We start from the raw sequence: 17,033 nt of genomic DNA, 5'->3' as shown, positions 1-17,033 counted from the left end.
GAACTTAAGAGATTTCTGTCCAGGCGCAGGTCCTTCATCAGATCTGGATACAGCCTGGATCCGGCGGACTGCAGTAAACCTCGGGATAAACAGAGAGACTAATATTAGCGTAGACGCCATTCTTCTTATGATGTAACGAGTACATCAGGATTTATGGGAAGTGTTCCCGGTTCTGGCTGACCTAATTTATGCAGCCTAACATTGAATTATAAAAGTCTATAATGTGTTATGTGTATGCTAGGTCAAAGAGATGTGTTTTTAGTCTAGCTTTGAACTGACAGAGTGTCTCTGCTTGCCGGACAATGTTAGGAAGACTGTTCCAAAGTTTTGGTGCTAAAAAGCAAAAGGATCTGCCGCCAGCAGTCGATTTTGATATTCTAGGTATTATCAATTGGCCGGAATTTTGAGATTGCAATAGACGTGAAGGACTATAATGCGTTAAGAGCTCGCTCAAGTACTGCGGAGCTAAACCATTTAGTGCTTTGTAAGTAATCAGCAATATTTAAAAATGTATACGATGTTTAATAGGGAGCCAGTGCAGTGTTGACAGAACTGGGCTAATATGGTCATACTTCCTGGTTCTGGTAAGAACTCGAGCTGCTGCGTTTTGGACCAGCTGTAATTTGTTTATTAAGCATGCAGGGCAACCACCCATAATAGCATTACAATAATCTAGCCTTGATGTCATGAACGCATGGACTAATTCTTCCGCATTTCTCAGTGAGAGCATTTGACGTAATTTAGATATATTTTTAAGATGGAAATGCGGTTTTACAGATACTAGACACGTGATTTTCAAATGAAAGATTGGTATCAAAGAGCACACCCAGGTTCCTAACCGACGACGAAGACTTGACAGAGCAGCCATCAAGTGTTAGACAGTATTCTAGATTATTACGTGAGGACGTTTTTCGTCCAATAATTAGAATCTCTGTTTTTTTCAGAATTAAGTAGTAGGAAATTACTAGTCATCCAATTTTTTATATCACCTATGCATTCCGTTAATTTTGTGAATTGGTAAGTTTCGTCAGGGCATGAAGAAATATAGAGCTGAGTATCATCAGTATAACAGTGAAAACTAATTCCATGCTTCCTAATGATATCTCCCAGGGGTAGCATGTACAGAGTGAAAAGCAATGGTCCTAGTACTGAGCCTTGTGGTACGCCATACTGAACTTGTGATCGATGAGACATCTCTTCATTTACTGCTACAAACTGATAACGGTCAGATAAGTATGATTTAAACTAGGGATGTCCCGATCAGGTTTTTTTTGCCCTCGAGTCCGAGTCATTTGATTTTGAGTATCTACCGATACCGAGTCCGAATCCGATACTTCTATAATACATAAAAAAAGAATAAAGAAGAGCAAAAAACAGATCCAGGATGTTCCTTATTTTTTATTTAATTCACCTTATTTTAACATTCAACAACTCTGTTAACAAACAGAGCACTTCTGTGAGGTAGCTTGAACAATCAAGTAATAAATAACATAAATTCTTCACTTTTGGACTTAGTCTAATAGTCTAATATATAAACAAATAGCACCTCAACTTAAAATACCCAACAGGCATGTAAACAAATAAAAAAATAAAGTGCCACAGTGTTTGCAAAGCCAGTAATGTGCTTTTAGGAACTGCACTCGCCGGTTTCACACTGCACGCGTCAGCAGAGCGTGCAGCGCGTATTTTTTTCGGCGCCCATGTTAACAGATTAGAGCATTCACACCGCACGCAGAGGCAGCGCGGCAGCGCGTAGCAGGAACAGAGCAGAAGCAGCAGTGCCGCGATCGTTTCGGCGCAGAGTCTATTTTTGCTGCGCCGCTTACGCTGAATTAAAGTGACTATGCATTGATCATGGCCAAAATACACCGCAGTTTTATCCAAAAAGTACATTGATGATATCTATTGTGTTTTAAACAGTCGATCAAATGACCAACATCAATTTAAAAAGAAAACAAATGTCCAAAAACAAACTTGTTGCCAGAACAATAAAAACAAAGATGAACCAAAAGTTATATTTATGAAATTATTAATAAAATAAGCTTCTTGACAAGTATTTTCTCTTAAATGTATTTGAAAACGAAATAAAGCAATGCCAACTTATCCATTATAGAGTAGGCTACTCTGTCTGTAGGCCTACACAACCCGCGGTTCAGCCGCACGTGACGAACGCTGCCAGTGAAAGCAAAACGCGCGTGTCCTGCTCCTGCTCACCATACGCACTGCTCCTGCGCTGCTTACGCTCTGCTAACGCGTGCAGTGTGAAACCGGCGTAACTCTGTGTCACCGCATAACTATAGATGTGTTAAAAAATGTGTTAAATGAGAATATATATACATATATATCCGAGTCCTGATCTGGAGGTAACGTCCGATTCCGATCGAGTCTGAAACCACGTGATCGGGCCCGATTTCCGATCACGTGATAGGATCGGGACATCCCTAATTTAAACCATGTTAATGGTTAATGCAATTCCACTAATGCCAACATCATTTTCGAGTCTATTTCACGAGTTCACACTTACAAATGATCAGAGAATAAATAGTTATGCGTATTTGGCGTGCTGTCCGGGGGGAGGGCTCCGAGCTCGGAAATTGGGCCCGAACCCAGAGTACTCCCCCCGTATCTCTTGGTTAGGAAGATAACCAGGTAAGTGTGAGGAGATGGGGTGGTGGAGGGATGCTGAAAACTGTCAAGGATAATGGGTGAGTCGACTGTGAGTATTTATAGGCCTTTAATCATGCTGATTGAGTGGACCTGTTGATTACTGATTGCTGACAGCTGGTTGGAATGACTTGATTGTTTGATCATTAGAACGTGTTCCTCCCGAACTTTGTTAATAAAACATCATTTAAAAGAATGTTGTGGTCAATAGTATCAAATGTAGCACTAAGATCGAGTAAAACTAATTGAGAGATACATCCACGATCGGATGATAAGAGCAAATCATTTGTGACTCTGATGAGAGCAGTCTCAGTACTATGGTACGGTCTAAATCCTGGCGGAAAATCCTCGCAGATATCATTTCTTTCTAAAAAGGAACATAGTTGTGAGGATACCGCCTTTTCTAGAATTTTTGACAGAAAAGGTAGAATCGAGATCGGCCTGTAAATGACTAATTCTGTACGATCAAGTTGCGGTTTTTTAACAAGCGGTTTAATCATAGCCAGCTTAAAAGTTTTTGGAATGTATCCTAATGACAAAGATGAATTAATATTATTAAGAAGAGGATCTATGACCTCTGGAAGCATCTCTTTCAGTAGCTTAGTTGGTATAGGGTCTAACATACATGTTTTCAATTTAGATGATTTAACGAGTTTAACTAATTCTTCCTCTTCTATAGCAATGAATGAATCAAATTTTTCCTTAGGGTGACTACAATGCACTGCCTGATGTGATACTGTAGTAGACGGTTGCATAGTTATAATTTTCTCCCTGATATTATCAATCTTATAAGTGAAGAAGTTCAAAAAGTCATTACTGCTGTGCTGCTTGGAATCTTCTGGGCTTGAAGCTTTATTTAGTTAGTTTAGCCACTGTTTCAAATAAATAGCTAGGGTTTTGTTTATTTTCTTCTAATAGGGTTGAAAAATAAGCAGATCTAGCAGCTTTTAATGCATCTCTGTATGAATCGAGCTCTCTTTCCATGAGATGCGAAATACCTCTAGTTTTGTTTTCTTCCAGTTGCGCTCCATTTTTCTGGCTGCTCTCTTAAGGGCCCGAGTGTGCTCGTTGTACCACGGCGTTGGACTATTTTCTTTAATCTTCTTTAAGCGCAACAGAGCAACTGTGTCTAAAGTGCTGGAAAAGAGAGAGTTAAAAGTTTCTTTCGCAATATCGAGTTTTTCTAAGCTATCTGGGATACTGTGATGATGAAACTGATCAGGAAGATTATTAATAAAGCAATCTTTATTACTATACTGGTGTCTCCATTTGATATCAGTAATCATGCACAGAAAAGAACATATTTTACAAATGCCTATGACTGTTACATAACAGGATGTGTTAAATCTGTCATTCAGATATCCTCCTGTTGGCATATTTTGGAGACATTTTTTAGCCTCAATGTTCCTCATAGTAAAATGATTCCAATCAGTTGGCCCTCTATTAGATTAGTCGTGAATGTATATGTAATGGATCCATAATATAAGTGGACAGTGATTTCAGGACTTTCCTGTGAAATTCCAGCACAGACTATGTGCCAGATTTACTAAAAAGGGCCAATTAGCGTGAGAGCGCTATTCTAAAAAAGGGCATATGGGAGTGGAAGTTCTCCACGTGAAATACTGACGACGCATAAATTAAAGAACGACCATTTACATAATGACCAACTCAATCTACAAAGAGCAGCCCAAACAGCGTCTGCTTTAAGACATGCTTTTTTGGGGCAGTAAATAATGGCGCAAATACTTGTAAATTGACTAGCGCAAACCTTCGTAAATCTCCTTGCATGATTAATTTAAATAGAGTCTTAAAAAATCACATACATTTTGCGTCTGAAAGGGAAACTCCTACAAATGCATATGCAATAAGGCCAGCCGCAAAAATAACTGTGTCCATGACATTTCAACGCTAATATTTCACTGCGTGACTTTAGTAAATCCTGACAGTAGTTTTTTAACTGCAAAATTAGTGCTGGCTCAAGCTGTTAGTAAATCTGGCCCTAAAGCTTTTTCTTTTATCAAATGAAACAGAGGAAGGCAAGAACAGAAGAGATATTACTAAGCAGTTGATTATTTTGAGATGGATCAATCCCTAATATCTCCCGTAATACCAATAATAACACCCAAATCTTCTTCTCTTCACTAATTCAAATCTTGCCAATTCAATTGTACAGTGCGTGCAGAATTATTAAACTGTAAGGCTGGAAGCTTACCCTGCTAATTTGAGCCAATAATCGAAGAAAAAAAAGGCATGTTGAAGGATGACGTGTATATTTCAAATATTTATCTGACTCCAATAAAATTAATCTGACTCCATTAAAGTTGTTTTTATTCTTTAACCTCTTATTCTTTAAAGGTAAAGGCCTTTCTTAGAACTGATAGGAAAATGTAGGATTTAACCTGAACGTTTAGATAACGAAAGTTATAATCACTTTAGCTTTCAACATCATCAGTGATAAAAGGAAAGATTCTCAAATCCTTTAAAGCAGGCAAAGTCATTTATTAAGTTACATGTTTAAATATACAGACAGTAGAATGGAACAACATAGTGTATAGAAAACTTAGTTGTAACAAATAATGCACTGTTGTGCAAACAAGGCCGTAAAAGCCTTTTTCATAGTATGAGGTTACGCACTGGTGTGCGGGAGTAGCAGGGTTAAAGCCTTTCTCCAAGATCAACATTTACCTTTCCTTCTTATACCCTGCGCAAAGCATTGTTAAACATGAGTGGAATACCAACACCGAAACCGACCGACAGGTAACCAGAAGATGAGGCAAATGTTTGGTGATCAAGAGGGGGAGAAGAACATTAACATATTCTCCGCAATGCATGTTTAACCAATAGTACCTAGATTGTACATTAGGATACTTTAATATCTCTATTAAGTTCACCACCATTCATTTCAGTTTATAAGCTGTCAGATGAGACCAAACATGACATAGTTACGTATTAGAACACACTAGTAAATAAACAGTATGTAGCTGAAAGCATATGTCCTGTGAAGCAAATGGTACAGACATGCCATTGAGGAGCAAATGACTCTGTCTGTCCCGACAGAACCATCCTGTGCCTGGAGTGTCCCAACAGTCCTCAATCAGCATATTGATGAAATCCCTTGCACTAATAGGCATTAGCATACTGTGATGATGAAGGCCATTGTGTCACGTTTAATTCACATGTATACGTTTAAAAGGATTTCTGAAGTACTAGGGCAGTAAAGAGTTCTGCCCATATTTGCTCAGCCCTAGAGGCACATTGATTTTCTGATCATTTTTTTTTAAGGCAAATTTGACCAATTCCAAACCACATTAATCTTAATAACTACTATTAATTTTGTATTTAATCATTTATAAGTGATAAATAATTGTTCATGAAGACAGGAAATGAAAAACGCCTTATATTCAGGTGTGCATTATTATTAGGCACGTTTTCTTTTACAGATAAAATAAGCCAAAAAAGAGATTTAACTCAGACTGAAAAGTCAAAAATTATTAAATGCCCATGAGAAAGATGCAATACTAGAAATTGCAGTTAAGGCATGACGATGGGTCAGTAGGGTCAGACAAAAACAGGTGGAGAAGAAAAGACACATGTTAACTGCAAAATAATTAAGGTGAAGAATTAACTGTGAAACCATCAGGAACCTTGTAGTCTCCAGCACCACCATTTTCCAGACCTGCAACCTACCTGGAGTCAAGGTGTCAGGAAGGTGTCAGGATCTCTGACTTAGGTAGGTACAGAATCCCCCCCCCCCCCAAAAAAATGACCCCCACTTAAAGGTTTAGTTAGCCCATGATTTACTCACCCAAGCCATAGGTGTATATGACATTCTTCTTTAAAGGGATAGTTCACTTTGAAATAAAATTTTGGTATGTTTTAGCTTAGCTCAAGGGCATCCAAGATGTAGGTGTCTTTTTTTTGCGCAGACTGGTGCATAGATATATACACTAGATGTCGCCTTGGCTACTGTTCATTGGAAAGAAACCGTAGCCAAGGCGACATCTAGTGTATATATCTATGCACCAGTCTGCGCACACGTCACACAGCAGGATGCGCGCGCGCCCTCAGATCACTTGGACGTGGCTGTGTTCAAGAGGTAAAAACTATATAAATACTGTTCGTTTTCTCACACAAACCGCTCGTTTCGTGTCTTAGGCCATCAATGTGTACTTACGATGGGGAATTGTTTAATTTGGACGATGGGGAATTGTTTTAATTTGGACTCTGTGCATGCTCTTTGAGATAGTGACCATAGACCTGCATTATATGACTGACAGACAAGAACGGTTTGACCTAAAAATATCAAAATTGAAACTACTGCGGAAAAAAAGACACCTACATCTTGGATGCCCTTGAGGTAAGCTAAAACATACCAAAATTTAATTTCAAAGTGAACTATCCCTTTAAGACGAAAACAATCGGAGTTATGTTAACTTAAAGTCCTTAAAGTGGTTAATAAAGTCCTTCTGAAGCAAAGCCATGGGTTTTTGCAAGAAAAATATTCATATTTATAACTTTATAATCTAAAATAACTAGCTTGCGCCAGACGACCGTACACATACTACGCAAGTTGAATTGCGCCACAAGAGAAACCCGTGGCGCATGTATGACGTAGGATGTAGGAGTATCGTAAGCTTAGTCGCCTCTAGCGGTTTAAACAAATAGGGCTGTGCAACAAACTGAAGCTTCTCTTCTATTATATAGAAATCCTCTGACATTTCTCTTCAAAATGGCTAATTCACGACCGGTGTTTTGTTTTGCTCTTTCCCCTGAGCTTCCGCGTTCGTCATTACGCTGTGCGTCGGGTCAGGGGTTAATCTTCCACCGTAAAATGATGCGTACGGCCGTCTGTCGGAAGCTAGTGATTATAGTTTATAAAATTTGAAATATGGGTATTTTCCTTACACAAATGCATGGCCTCACTTCAGAAGGCCTTTAGAGTCCCCCTGGAGCTCCCCCTGGAACCATATGGATTACTTTTATAATAGATGGATGCACTTTTTTGGTCTTCAAATATTCTCTAGCCATTCACTCTCATTATAAAGCTTGGAGGAGACAGGACATTTTTTTTTTATATAACTGTGATTGTATTCATCTGAAAGAAGAATGTCATATACACATAGGATGGATTCAGGGTGAATAAATCATGGGTTAATTTTCCTTTTTGGGTGAACTATCCCTTTAATAAGAATCACAAGCTGAAGTGTTTTTTATAGGCTTTATAGACAGACAGATTGAGAATGACTCTTGAAGGACCAGCACCACATCCTCTTGTCCCACTGTTTGAAGAATTCATCTTCTAGAATCTGGCAGTAAGTTTTGGGAGTTCATTTTTAGTCCATCTTAAACTCGCTTGAAAACTAAAGGGGATCGGGCTTTTTCTGTTTTCAGCCCAAGACTGTGGAATACCCTTCCACCTGACATCAGATCTGCACCCTCAATTAAAAAATTTAATCTCGATTCAAGACACATTTGTTTTCTGACATTTTGGCATTGTTTTTTGTTTTTTTTGTTACTATTGACTGTTGTCTTTTGTTCTGTTTTATTATAATTTGTTATTATCTGTAGACTGCTTTTAATTGTACAGCCCTTTGGTCTACTTTGTAGTGGAAACGGCTCTATAAATAAACTAGACTTGAGACTTGAGACATCTCTGCAAAACGAACTCCCAAATGAAAATGAACTCCCAAAACTTACTGCCAGATTCTGGAAGATGAATTCTTCAAACAATGGTACAAGAGGATGTGGTGTTGGGTCCTTCAAGAGTCACTCTCAATATGTCTGTCTATAAAGCCTATAAAAAAACAGTTTTCATGTATTATACTACACTTCAGCTTGTGATTCTTATTAAGTGGGGGTACTTTTTTAGGATTCTTTACCTAACCTAAGTCTCTGAGATCCTGACATCTTGCACTTCTACCAGAAAGACTCGGGAGACTAAACACTGTAACAATTATACATTTATTAACAGCCCAGCAAGCAATATTATGATATAAAGTTCTTTGGCGTAGGCCCTGTCCGTAGCTCGCAATCCGAGGGTCCAGACTCTGCATTTCCTGCCTGAAGACGAAGGCAGGGGCGCAGCCGACCCCCTGTGAGGTATGGGAAGGGACCATCCGTGTGGTGGTGGGGAGGATGGAGGGGAAGGAACCATCTTGGTGGTGGTGGGGAGGATGGAGGTGAATGAAAGCGTCAGCATCTGCGAACTCAGACATGTGTAAGTACCGATCTTTTATACCACAAGTATTAGAACATGATTGGATAGATGAGAAGGTAATAAGTGACGTAACAATTGAGTCTTCCCGGCAGAACTTATGCTAAAGCTTTCATTTCTGGAGACTCCAGGTAGGTTGCAGTTCTGGAAAATGGTGGCGCTGGAGACTAAAGGGTTCCTGATGGTTTCACACTTAATTCTTCACCTTAATTATTTTGCAGTTAACATGCTTTTTTTCTTCTCCACCTGTTTTTGTCTGACCCTGCTTACCCAATGAGCATTTCAGTGTCCAGTGGTCATGCCTTAACTGCAATTTTTAGTATTGCATCCTTCTCATGGGCATTTATAAATTTTTGTCTTTTCAGTCTGAGTTAAATCTCTTTTTTGGCTTATTTTATCTGTAAAAGAAAACGTGCCTAATAATTATGCACACCTGAATATAAGGCGTTTTTCATTTCCAGGCTTCATGAACAATTATATATCACTTATAAATGATTAAATACAAAATTATAGTTATAATACAAAATGTAGTTATTAAGATTAATGTGGTTTTGAATTGGTAAAATATGCCAAAAAAAAAGAAATATGATCAGAAAATCAACGTGCTTAATAATTCTTCACGCACTGTATTATAATGGTTATTATAATGGTCACTTAGAGCATTTACGGTAATTTGAAATACAATGAAAACTGTGCATGTGCTCTGTAATGTGCCGATGTGTGTCTGTAATAGATATGAAAGGTAAGCAGGAGAAGAGTTAACCGCTCTACCGACTTTTGTACGCTTTCTTTAATTTCCCTTTCTATTTGTGGCAAGAGTTGAATGCTTATATGTTTATTCGTATGCTTTTTCTCACTCAATCCCCATGTATGCGGATGAGTGTGACGTTTAAGTCATTTATTAAACCCGGGGAAAATACGCCATCTCTCGTCTCTCATGCATCTTTTCCTCCGACACCACATATTGTTTACCTCTCTGGGCAACAACATCTCAACTTTGCATTACAGTATGTGTGCACAAGTAACAGGATCCAACTTGAGGCACCCAAACACTACAAGAAAGCTTAAGGAAGAGGTTAAGGACCATGTTGATCCTTGTCAGTTTGCCTATCAAATCAATAGGAGCACTGATGATGCTATCCTTAATGTGGTGCATCATGTTTTAAAACATCTAGAGGATCTTAAGGCAGTTAACAGTTAAGCCAGTTTAGGCCAGGTTGTTCTTTCTTGATCTGAGCTCTGCTTTTAATACCGTGCAGCCACACCTTATGCTCTCCAAACTGAATAGCATGGCTGTTAATCCATATAACATTAAAATGGTTCCATGCATTTCTTATTGGTAGGATTCAGCAAGTTAGAGTCAAGCAGACTCTTTCTGAGTGTAGGTCCATTAGTATTGGTGTCCCCCAGGGGTGTGTATGTTCACCACTCTTATTTACACTGGACACCAATGAATATAGGAGTCACCGTCCTGGGAATATTGTCGTAAAATTCTCAGATGATACTGCCATTTTTGGTCTTCTGTATAAGGATAAGGACATTCAACATTATACTACAGAGATTGCTAACTTTGTTACATGGAGTAAATAACACACATTCAATTCGTAAGCACATACATGTAACACAAGAACACTTCTCTTTAAAATACAAACAAGACTGATTATTCTAACACATAAAACTAATATCTAACACAAACACGCACACACACATTCTTACTAGTTGCAGAAAGAAAGAAAGTGAGGAAAGAATGAGTTTTAAGAGTGAGATGATGAAATCCCAAGTCTCTAGCAATATATACACTTATAAGACATGACCTGAATGAACCATAAATCATTAATTTAACCCTTATATGGTTTCTTAGGTGGGGTTATTCAATTTTGTATCAATTCACCCATTTATTTAGCGTCCGGAGACTACTTGCGTTTGTCTTTGCGTTCCTTTGGGGATTCCATTAGTCAGCGAACTTTGCTCGAAAAGGAGGTTTTGGGGTTTTGTTGATTGGCTGGCGATCTCGTCGTGTCTGGATTGATGTCTTGGGCAGCCAAACATGTGGTGTGTTGGCGGATGGATGGAAAGCCTTGTGGATGAAGTTTGAAGTTGGAAGCTTGCCTTGCTGTTGAATCGACCAAAACTTGGCAGCAAATCTTAACTTAGAACCGAGACTGTCAACAGAAAAGAAAAGAAACTAAGTATAAACGAAAGAAAAGTGAGACGAGAGTAGTTACATGGCTTGAATGAAATTGTTTAACCCATGTTCTTCTGATCTTGATCTCTCTCTTCGTCTGCCCGTCTACTCGTCTGTTCGTGTCCTGAGATTTTAACCTGAAGAGTCTTTCCAGCCTCTCATGGGAGTTCTGACCAATTAGACTCGGGTCTTTAGTTCAGAGGTTTGTGTTTCTCCTCCTCTCACCATAAATTAAACGTTATATGTGGTCTCTTAACTTCCCGCTCTAAGCAGAGAGTACAGAGAATACAGTTTAGACATGATTCCTATAATAAGAATACAATACATTGTACACAGATTTCATTCAAGTCATCTTCTGAATTATGAACAGACACACAGTAGCCACGTTTCCACTGTCGGGCCAGTGCGAGCCAGGGCATTAAACGGGCCGTGCCGGGCTAAAAGCCTCGGTCCTGTAGAACAGAGCCCAAACATTTTTCAATTAAAAAATGAAAAGAACACTAAATTTTAAATTCTGTTTAAAACTCCATTTCACATTTCAAGGTTTAAATAAAGTGTTGGGACAGTTTTATTTATTTAAAACAGGCTTGCATCGAGTTAAGTGTTTATTCCCTGTGTGATGCAAAATGAGGAATACAGAATCGTATTCTTATTCTTGCGACATTTCAGATGTGTATTGCCAAAGAAATAAACCAGTTGAAACAATTGGATTGAACACGACAATTGATTCATGTGAAAAACCTTTAAATACATTTCAATTTATTATCCTGAAAGGAACTTTGTCTTCGCCTGCTCTTTAAGTTAAAAAAGGCTGCTATCCTAGACTGGGTAAACCCAGCCCGATCTGCCGGCGATTTGATTTCGCCCTGCAGCTCAGGCTGGAAACCTGTACATTTTTCTATCCTGCTTCCATTACAAATATGCGGGGACCAATCACAAACTGGCTTATCCACCTGGCACGCTATTGGCGGGTTTAACACAATGACGATAGAGAAGCGACGGCAAGCAGTCTCTCGCACGACCGTCAATCCAATTCCTTCAACCTCTCGACAATGCTCAATGGCTTCTTTAGTTTAGCAAACAAATCGCTAGAGTGGGTGTAAATACCACTCACTTTCATGTTTTTTATTTTTATTTTTTATAACCTGCAAAAATCAATTGATGCCATTGCTGCTTCTGCAAACTGCTGATCAATGCTAAAAACCAACACGTTTGTTGACACGTTTCCTGCCTGGAGTTTTCGCGTCGCTCTGCAAAGTACGTCACCCGGATCATTGGTCTGATTGGTTGAAGGACTATCCAATTGCGTACAGAGTCATTTGAACTATGCCCGTTGATCAGTAGATCAGTAGACGCCTCTTGTGCAGTAGAAAATACAGAGCAGACTCCCCAGACTAATGTTCAATTTTAAAAGATTGAGCTTGGACTGGTTATCACCTAATGCTATCCGACACTCTCCAGCGATTCATATCTCATTGTCCGAACTGCCCCTCCCAACCCCCCACATGCTATCAGAGAGGAGAGGAGCGTCTGAGACTGAATTGAAACAAAGAGAAGTCGCAACTCAGACTTAAATCGCTATTCTAGACATTAGCATTATTAAAGTGTTTATAATGAAGGAATTAAATCATTTAGGCTACATGTCGTAGTATTTCACTCATAGTGTATACTATGAAATTCACTCATAGTGTATCGGTCACCAGCTGGAGTGCCCTTGAGAGCCGACAGACGGTACTCCACATCAGACTATTGTCATTCCTTCACAAACTACATTTCCCATAACTCACTGCCCGGAATCTTCATCCATTGTCACATTCACCTGTGTCTCATTATCTTGTTTAGTTCACCCCATATAAGCCTGGTTTTCTCATTCATTATCTGCATTAAACAAGTCTTGTTTAGTGTTACACTGCAATTCCAAGCATTCTCCCTGGTTTCGGATTTCTTGCCTGTTCCATGGATTACTTGTGTTCCCTGCCTTGTTGTGTTTGTTTGTATGAACTGCCTGCCTGTGTTTGACCTTGCCTGTCCTTAGTGATGGCAAAATGAGGCTTCCTGAAACACTGAGACCTCGCAGCCCATTGCTTCAGCTAAAGGTTCATTACTCGAAGCTTCATTCAGCATTGCTCACTAGTGACACCTAGCTACTGTGCAAAGAAATAGCAGACAAATTAATTCATTTTGAACCAGTGTTGAATGGTGAACCAGTGCTGAACCAATTCTGAATCCCCCCTCCCTCCCTCCCTCCCTCTCTCTCTCTCTCTCTCTCTCTCTCTCTGTTTTATTTATTTTTATTTTATTTATTTTCTTCTCACTATTAATGTCTGTAACCTTTCATTTGCAATAATAAAAAAGACCTGAGCAGACATTTGTCCAATGCCTGGGTATAATATAAAATACGTATCTTTCTCTGTCTGAATTTACTTGTGCAGAGACAACTGTCACACAGACAGTTAATTAATAATTCATAAATTGGTTGGATAGTGTTGTAAAGTTTTCTTTCTTCGACGCAAGACCAGGAGACAGTTGGGATCGCGTTCAACAGAAGTTATTCTTTATTGAGAACTCCGCTGTACGTGGCTGCAGTACTTCCAACATTATCTGACTAAGGGAAACTTTACATGGTTTCTTTATAGGCATTTCAGTGGGCTGTCCTTAAAGGTGCTTAACTTGCACACAGCCTTTAGGGATGACTACTGAATCTAATCATCTAAAGACAATAGAGGCAATTACCCCCAACTGAGATAATGGTACCCCCCAAATTGTATAAACAACACATGGTCACGAGAACTAAGACTAGGTAAACATTCACACATAGTTCAACTCTTAGTAGAAAGATTAAAGACTAACAAAACCCCTTCAAAGGAAACTGTTCAATCTAATCAGTAAATGGATGCCCTCATGTTCACCTTGAATGCCCAATACAGTATAGTTCACCTTAGTTTTTTATGTGATGTTATGTAAGGAAGCATATCTGAAATAGATTCTTAAATTTGTAACCCTTCAGTCCCCTCTTTGAGAGTTCTTAAAAACTCTCACAAAATACAAATTTAGACACTTAAAAGTTAATTCTTGTAACTTGAAAAAGTTATAGGCACAAGCATGATCTGTGTTGTTCATCTGTAATTGCATGCTGACACAGAAACAAAACATGCAATTAGGGTCCGTGAAGTCTTTGAAGTCCGTGAAGATTTTTTTTTTCTTTTTCTTTTGGGATAGTTTGTTCAGCAGTGGGTCTAGTTGTCTTCTTGAGGTTGTGGCTTCATATGCAGGTGAGACGGTCGTTGCATATGGATCTCGGAACAGCCATCAAGTGGTATCTGTACAGAGGAAGAAAGAAAAACAGAAAACAGAGCAGTATTTCTTCAAACACTAGGGTTGTATGGTTTTTAGAGTCTGCTGTTGTTGTTTCATTCTTTCCCTATTTCTTAATTGTTTTGACACCTATGGAACAGTGAGGTGAGGATGGACTATGGTTGGGAAGGGCCTATAAGGGAATCTTCACCGCAGGGTGGGCCCCCGAAGCTTATTGCTTTCGGTTCTTCCCCGGGGCTCCTCACTGGTCTGTGTGTCCTATTCTGTCCCTGTTGTGTGCACACTGTACAGTGTGTGAGAAAATTGGCACATTTCCATTCTCTAGTGAAACATCAGTCCTAGTAGACGTCATAACAGAGGATGGTGTCTGATTGTAATGTTCTGCAGTATAACATTTAAGGCTGTGAGTATACTGAATGTCCCCCAAACAAAGGCTGTGACAGTCAATAAGTCTTTCATCTTTGTTGTAAGTTACTGGGGAGATTAAGCAATCACAGCCCAAATGGTTAACACCTCAAAAAGCTTACCCACGAGTCCAATGACGAGGGGAGGGGTTGCTTCAAAGTAGCAAACAAATTTAGTAAAAGCTGCATAACATTGTTAACTTGTCTTAAGTTATTTTTGTTTTTTTCTACATTCTTTTCCAAAATGTCCGTGCTTGCCACAGTAAGAACAACTGGCTTCTCTAGGACTTTTGCGTTTCTTTTGCTTCTCTGAGTTGACCTTAACAGAAACTGCTGCAATTCTTACTCTCTCTTTGACATCAGAGTCTCTTTCCCAAGTGACTAAACTGTCCAAGTTGTCTTGCAGGGTTCTCGTACACCATGTGATGTTTAAGTAAGGCAACGCTTTTCTGTGTTCTGGCAAAAGACAATGAAACCATGTGCGAACCAAAGGGCCATTATCACCTAACACCTTCTCTGAAGTGTCCGCAATTCCACTGTACGCTGCAGCTGACTGACAGAATCGTTCTGTGTACTCACAAACAGTTTCACCCTTCTTCTGTACACAATTGGTAATTTTCGACCAATCGATTTTGGGTCCTAAGATATTCTTTAGGATTTTCAAAACACCTTCTCTCAAATCGCCCTTACTGGCATGTTGTAGTTCAGAATTATTTACAGCACTTTCAAAATCATTGAATTCTTACTCAGTCAAGATCTGTGATATTAGCTGGGTGACTTCAGCTAGAGTCATATCATAGAGCTGCATTTTGCTGATCAATGCTCTTCTAAATTCAGAATTTTTTTTGCGTGCTGAGGGTAAACTTTGGGATAGTCTCTCTACATCTTTAGGACCTAAAGCCGTGTTGACTGCTTGTATTGGGGTTGCAGATGGAACTGGTGCATTAACCCATTTTCCCCTACTCTGAGCCTTTTGTCTTGCTCCACAGACTTCAACTGCATTTACATCTTTCATCATTGCATTGACATTGTCCTCTATTCTATCAAAAGACTGTAAATCAGGATAGCTTTCATCTGACTGTTGGTTTTCTGAGTCACATTTGGTTGAGGCCTTGTTATGGCCCACGTTTGTCTTGAGACAGGACACTTGAGTCTGCAATTGTTTGTTCTGTTCTTTTAACTTATCAATACACTGAGCTTGTTCTTGTGCAATGGATAAGCTAAACTCTCTGTGACAAAAGATAATACCTTTCACATTTTTCTTCCTGATACATGCACTCAACACTTTCTTGCAATCTTCAATTGACCATACTTTGTCTGCATCAATGCCAAATTTCTTTGTTAAATTCAATCTGACTGGCTCAGTCACGATGGAGTCCATGTGCTCTGATAACAAAGACTTGAATTCATTATATGTCCATAAAAATGTAGCTCGTCCAGCTTTCTCAGTTGTGGGACTCAGTCTAGTACTTTTCCTAAACATTTTGTGAATTTCTATGTTACCACACAAACAAACACTAAAACTTCTCTCTACTGTCTTACAAACAGAGGGTACAATCTTATTAGCACATGACGCTAATCTTCTCTAGCTTACAAAGGACAGGCCTTCTCTACATTTACATTTACATTTAGTCATTTAGCAGACGCCCTTATCCAAAGCGACTTACAAAGTAGGACTAAGTTCAGCGAGTCATCATAAAGAGGCAAAAGCAACAACAACGCAGGAAGTGCTCAAAATACGAAGTTCAGGTATTATTCAGAGTAGCATAAGCCTGATAAGTGATGTTTCAAAGGGAAAGGATTTTTTTTTTTTTTTTTTTTTTTTTTTTTTTTTCTATAAGGTTAAGTGCTCGCGGAAGAGATTGGTTTTCAGCTGTTTTTTGAATGTTGTCAGGGATTCTGCATTCCGGATGAGGGTGGGGAGAGCGTTCCACCAGCATGGAACTGTAAATGAGAATGTTCTGGAAAGTGATTTTGTGGCTTTCTGTGATGGAACCACGAGACGTCGCTCGTTGACCGATCGTAGGTGTCTGGTAGGGATGTAGACTCGTAGGAGTGAGTGAAAGTAGGAGGGAGCTGAGCCTGTGATAGTTCTGTAAGCAAGCGTCAGTGCCTTGAACTTGATGCGAGCAGCTAGAGGTAGCCAGTGCAGAGAGATGAACAGAGGAGTGACGTGGGCCCTCTTGGGCTCGTTGAAGACAAGACGAGCTGCAGCATTCTGGATCATCTGTAGGGGTTTGGTCGCACATGC

At 39.3% G+C, this 17,033-nt stretch overlaps 1 protein-coding gene across 10 annotated transcripts in view; it reads left to right on the top strand.

Annotated features, from left to right (window-relative positions):
• Positions 1 to 17,033, top strand: part of LOC309474430 (endonuclease V-like) — a 370,440-nt gene that overhangs the window by 210,361 nt on the left and 143,046 nt on the right. The window contains exon 6 of one of the 10 annotated variants that reach the window (XM_082137018.1): positions 15,598 to 16,355. The exons of the other annotated variants lie outside the window; for them this stretch is intronic. Coding sequence (XP_081993144.1) covers positions 15,598 to 15,750 — 153 coding nt within the window. The 3' untranslated portion in view covers positions 15,751 to 16,355. Of the gene's footprint in view, positions 1 to 15,597; positions 16,356 to 17,033 lie in introns of those variants that run through there. 10 annotated transcript variants of the gene reach the window in all.

Source organism: Leuciscus leuciscus (genome assembly GCF_965113295.1).
Source record: "Leuciscus leuciscus genome assembly, chromosome: 14".
Lineage (NCBI taxonomy): Eukaryota > Metazoa > Chordata > Actinopteri > Cypriniformes > Leuciscidae > Leuciscus > Leuciscus leuciscus.
Note: the sequence above shows the minus strand (reverse complement) of the source record. Positions and strands in the feature narration are given on the sequence as shown.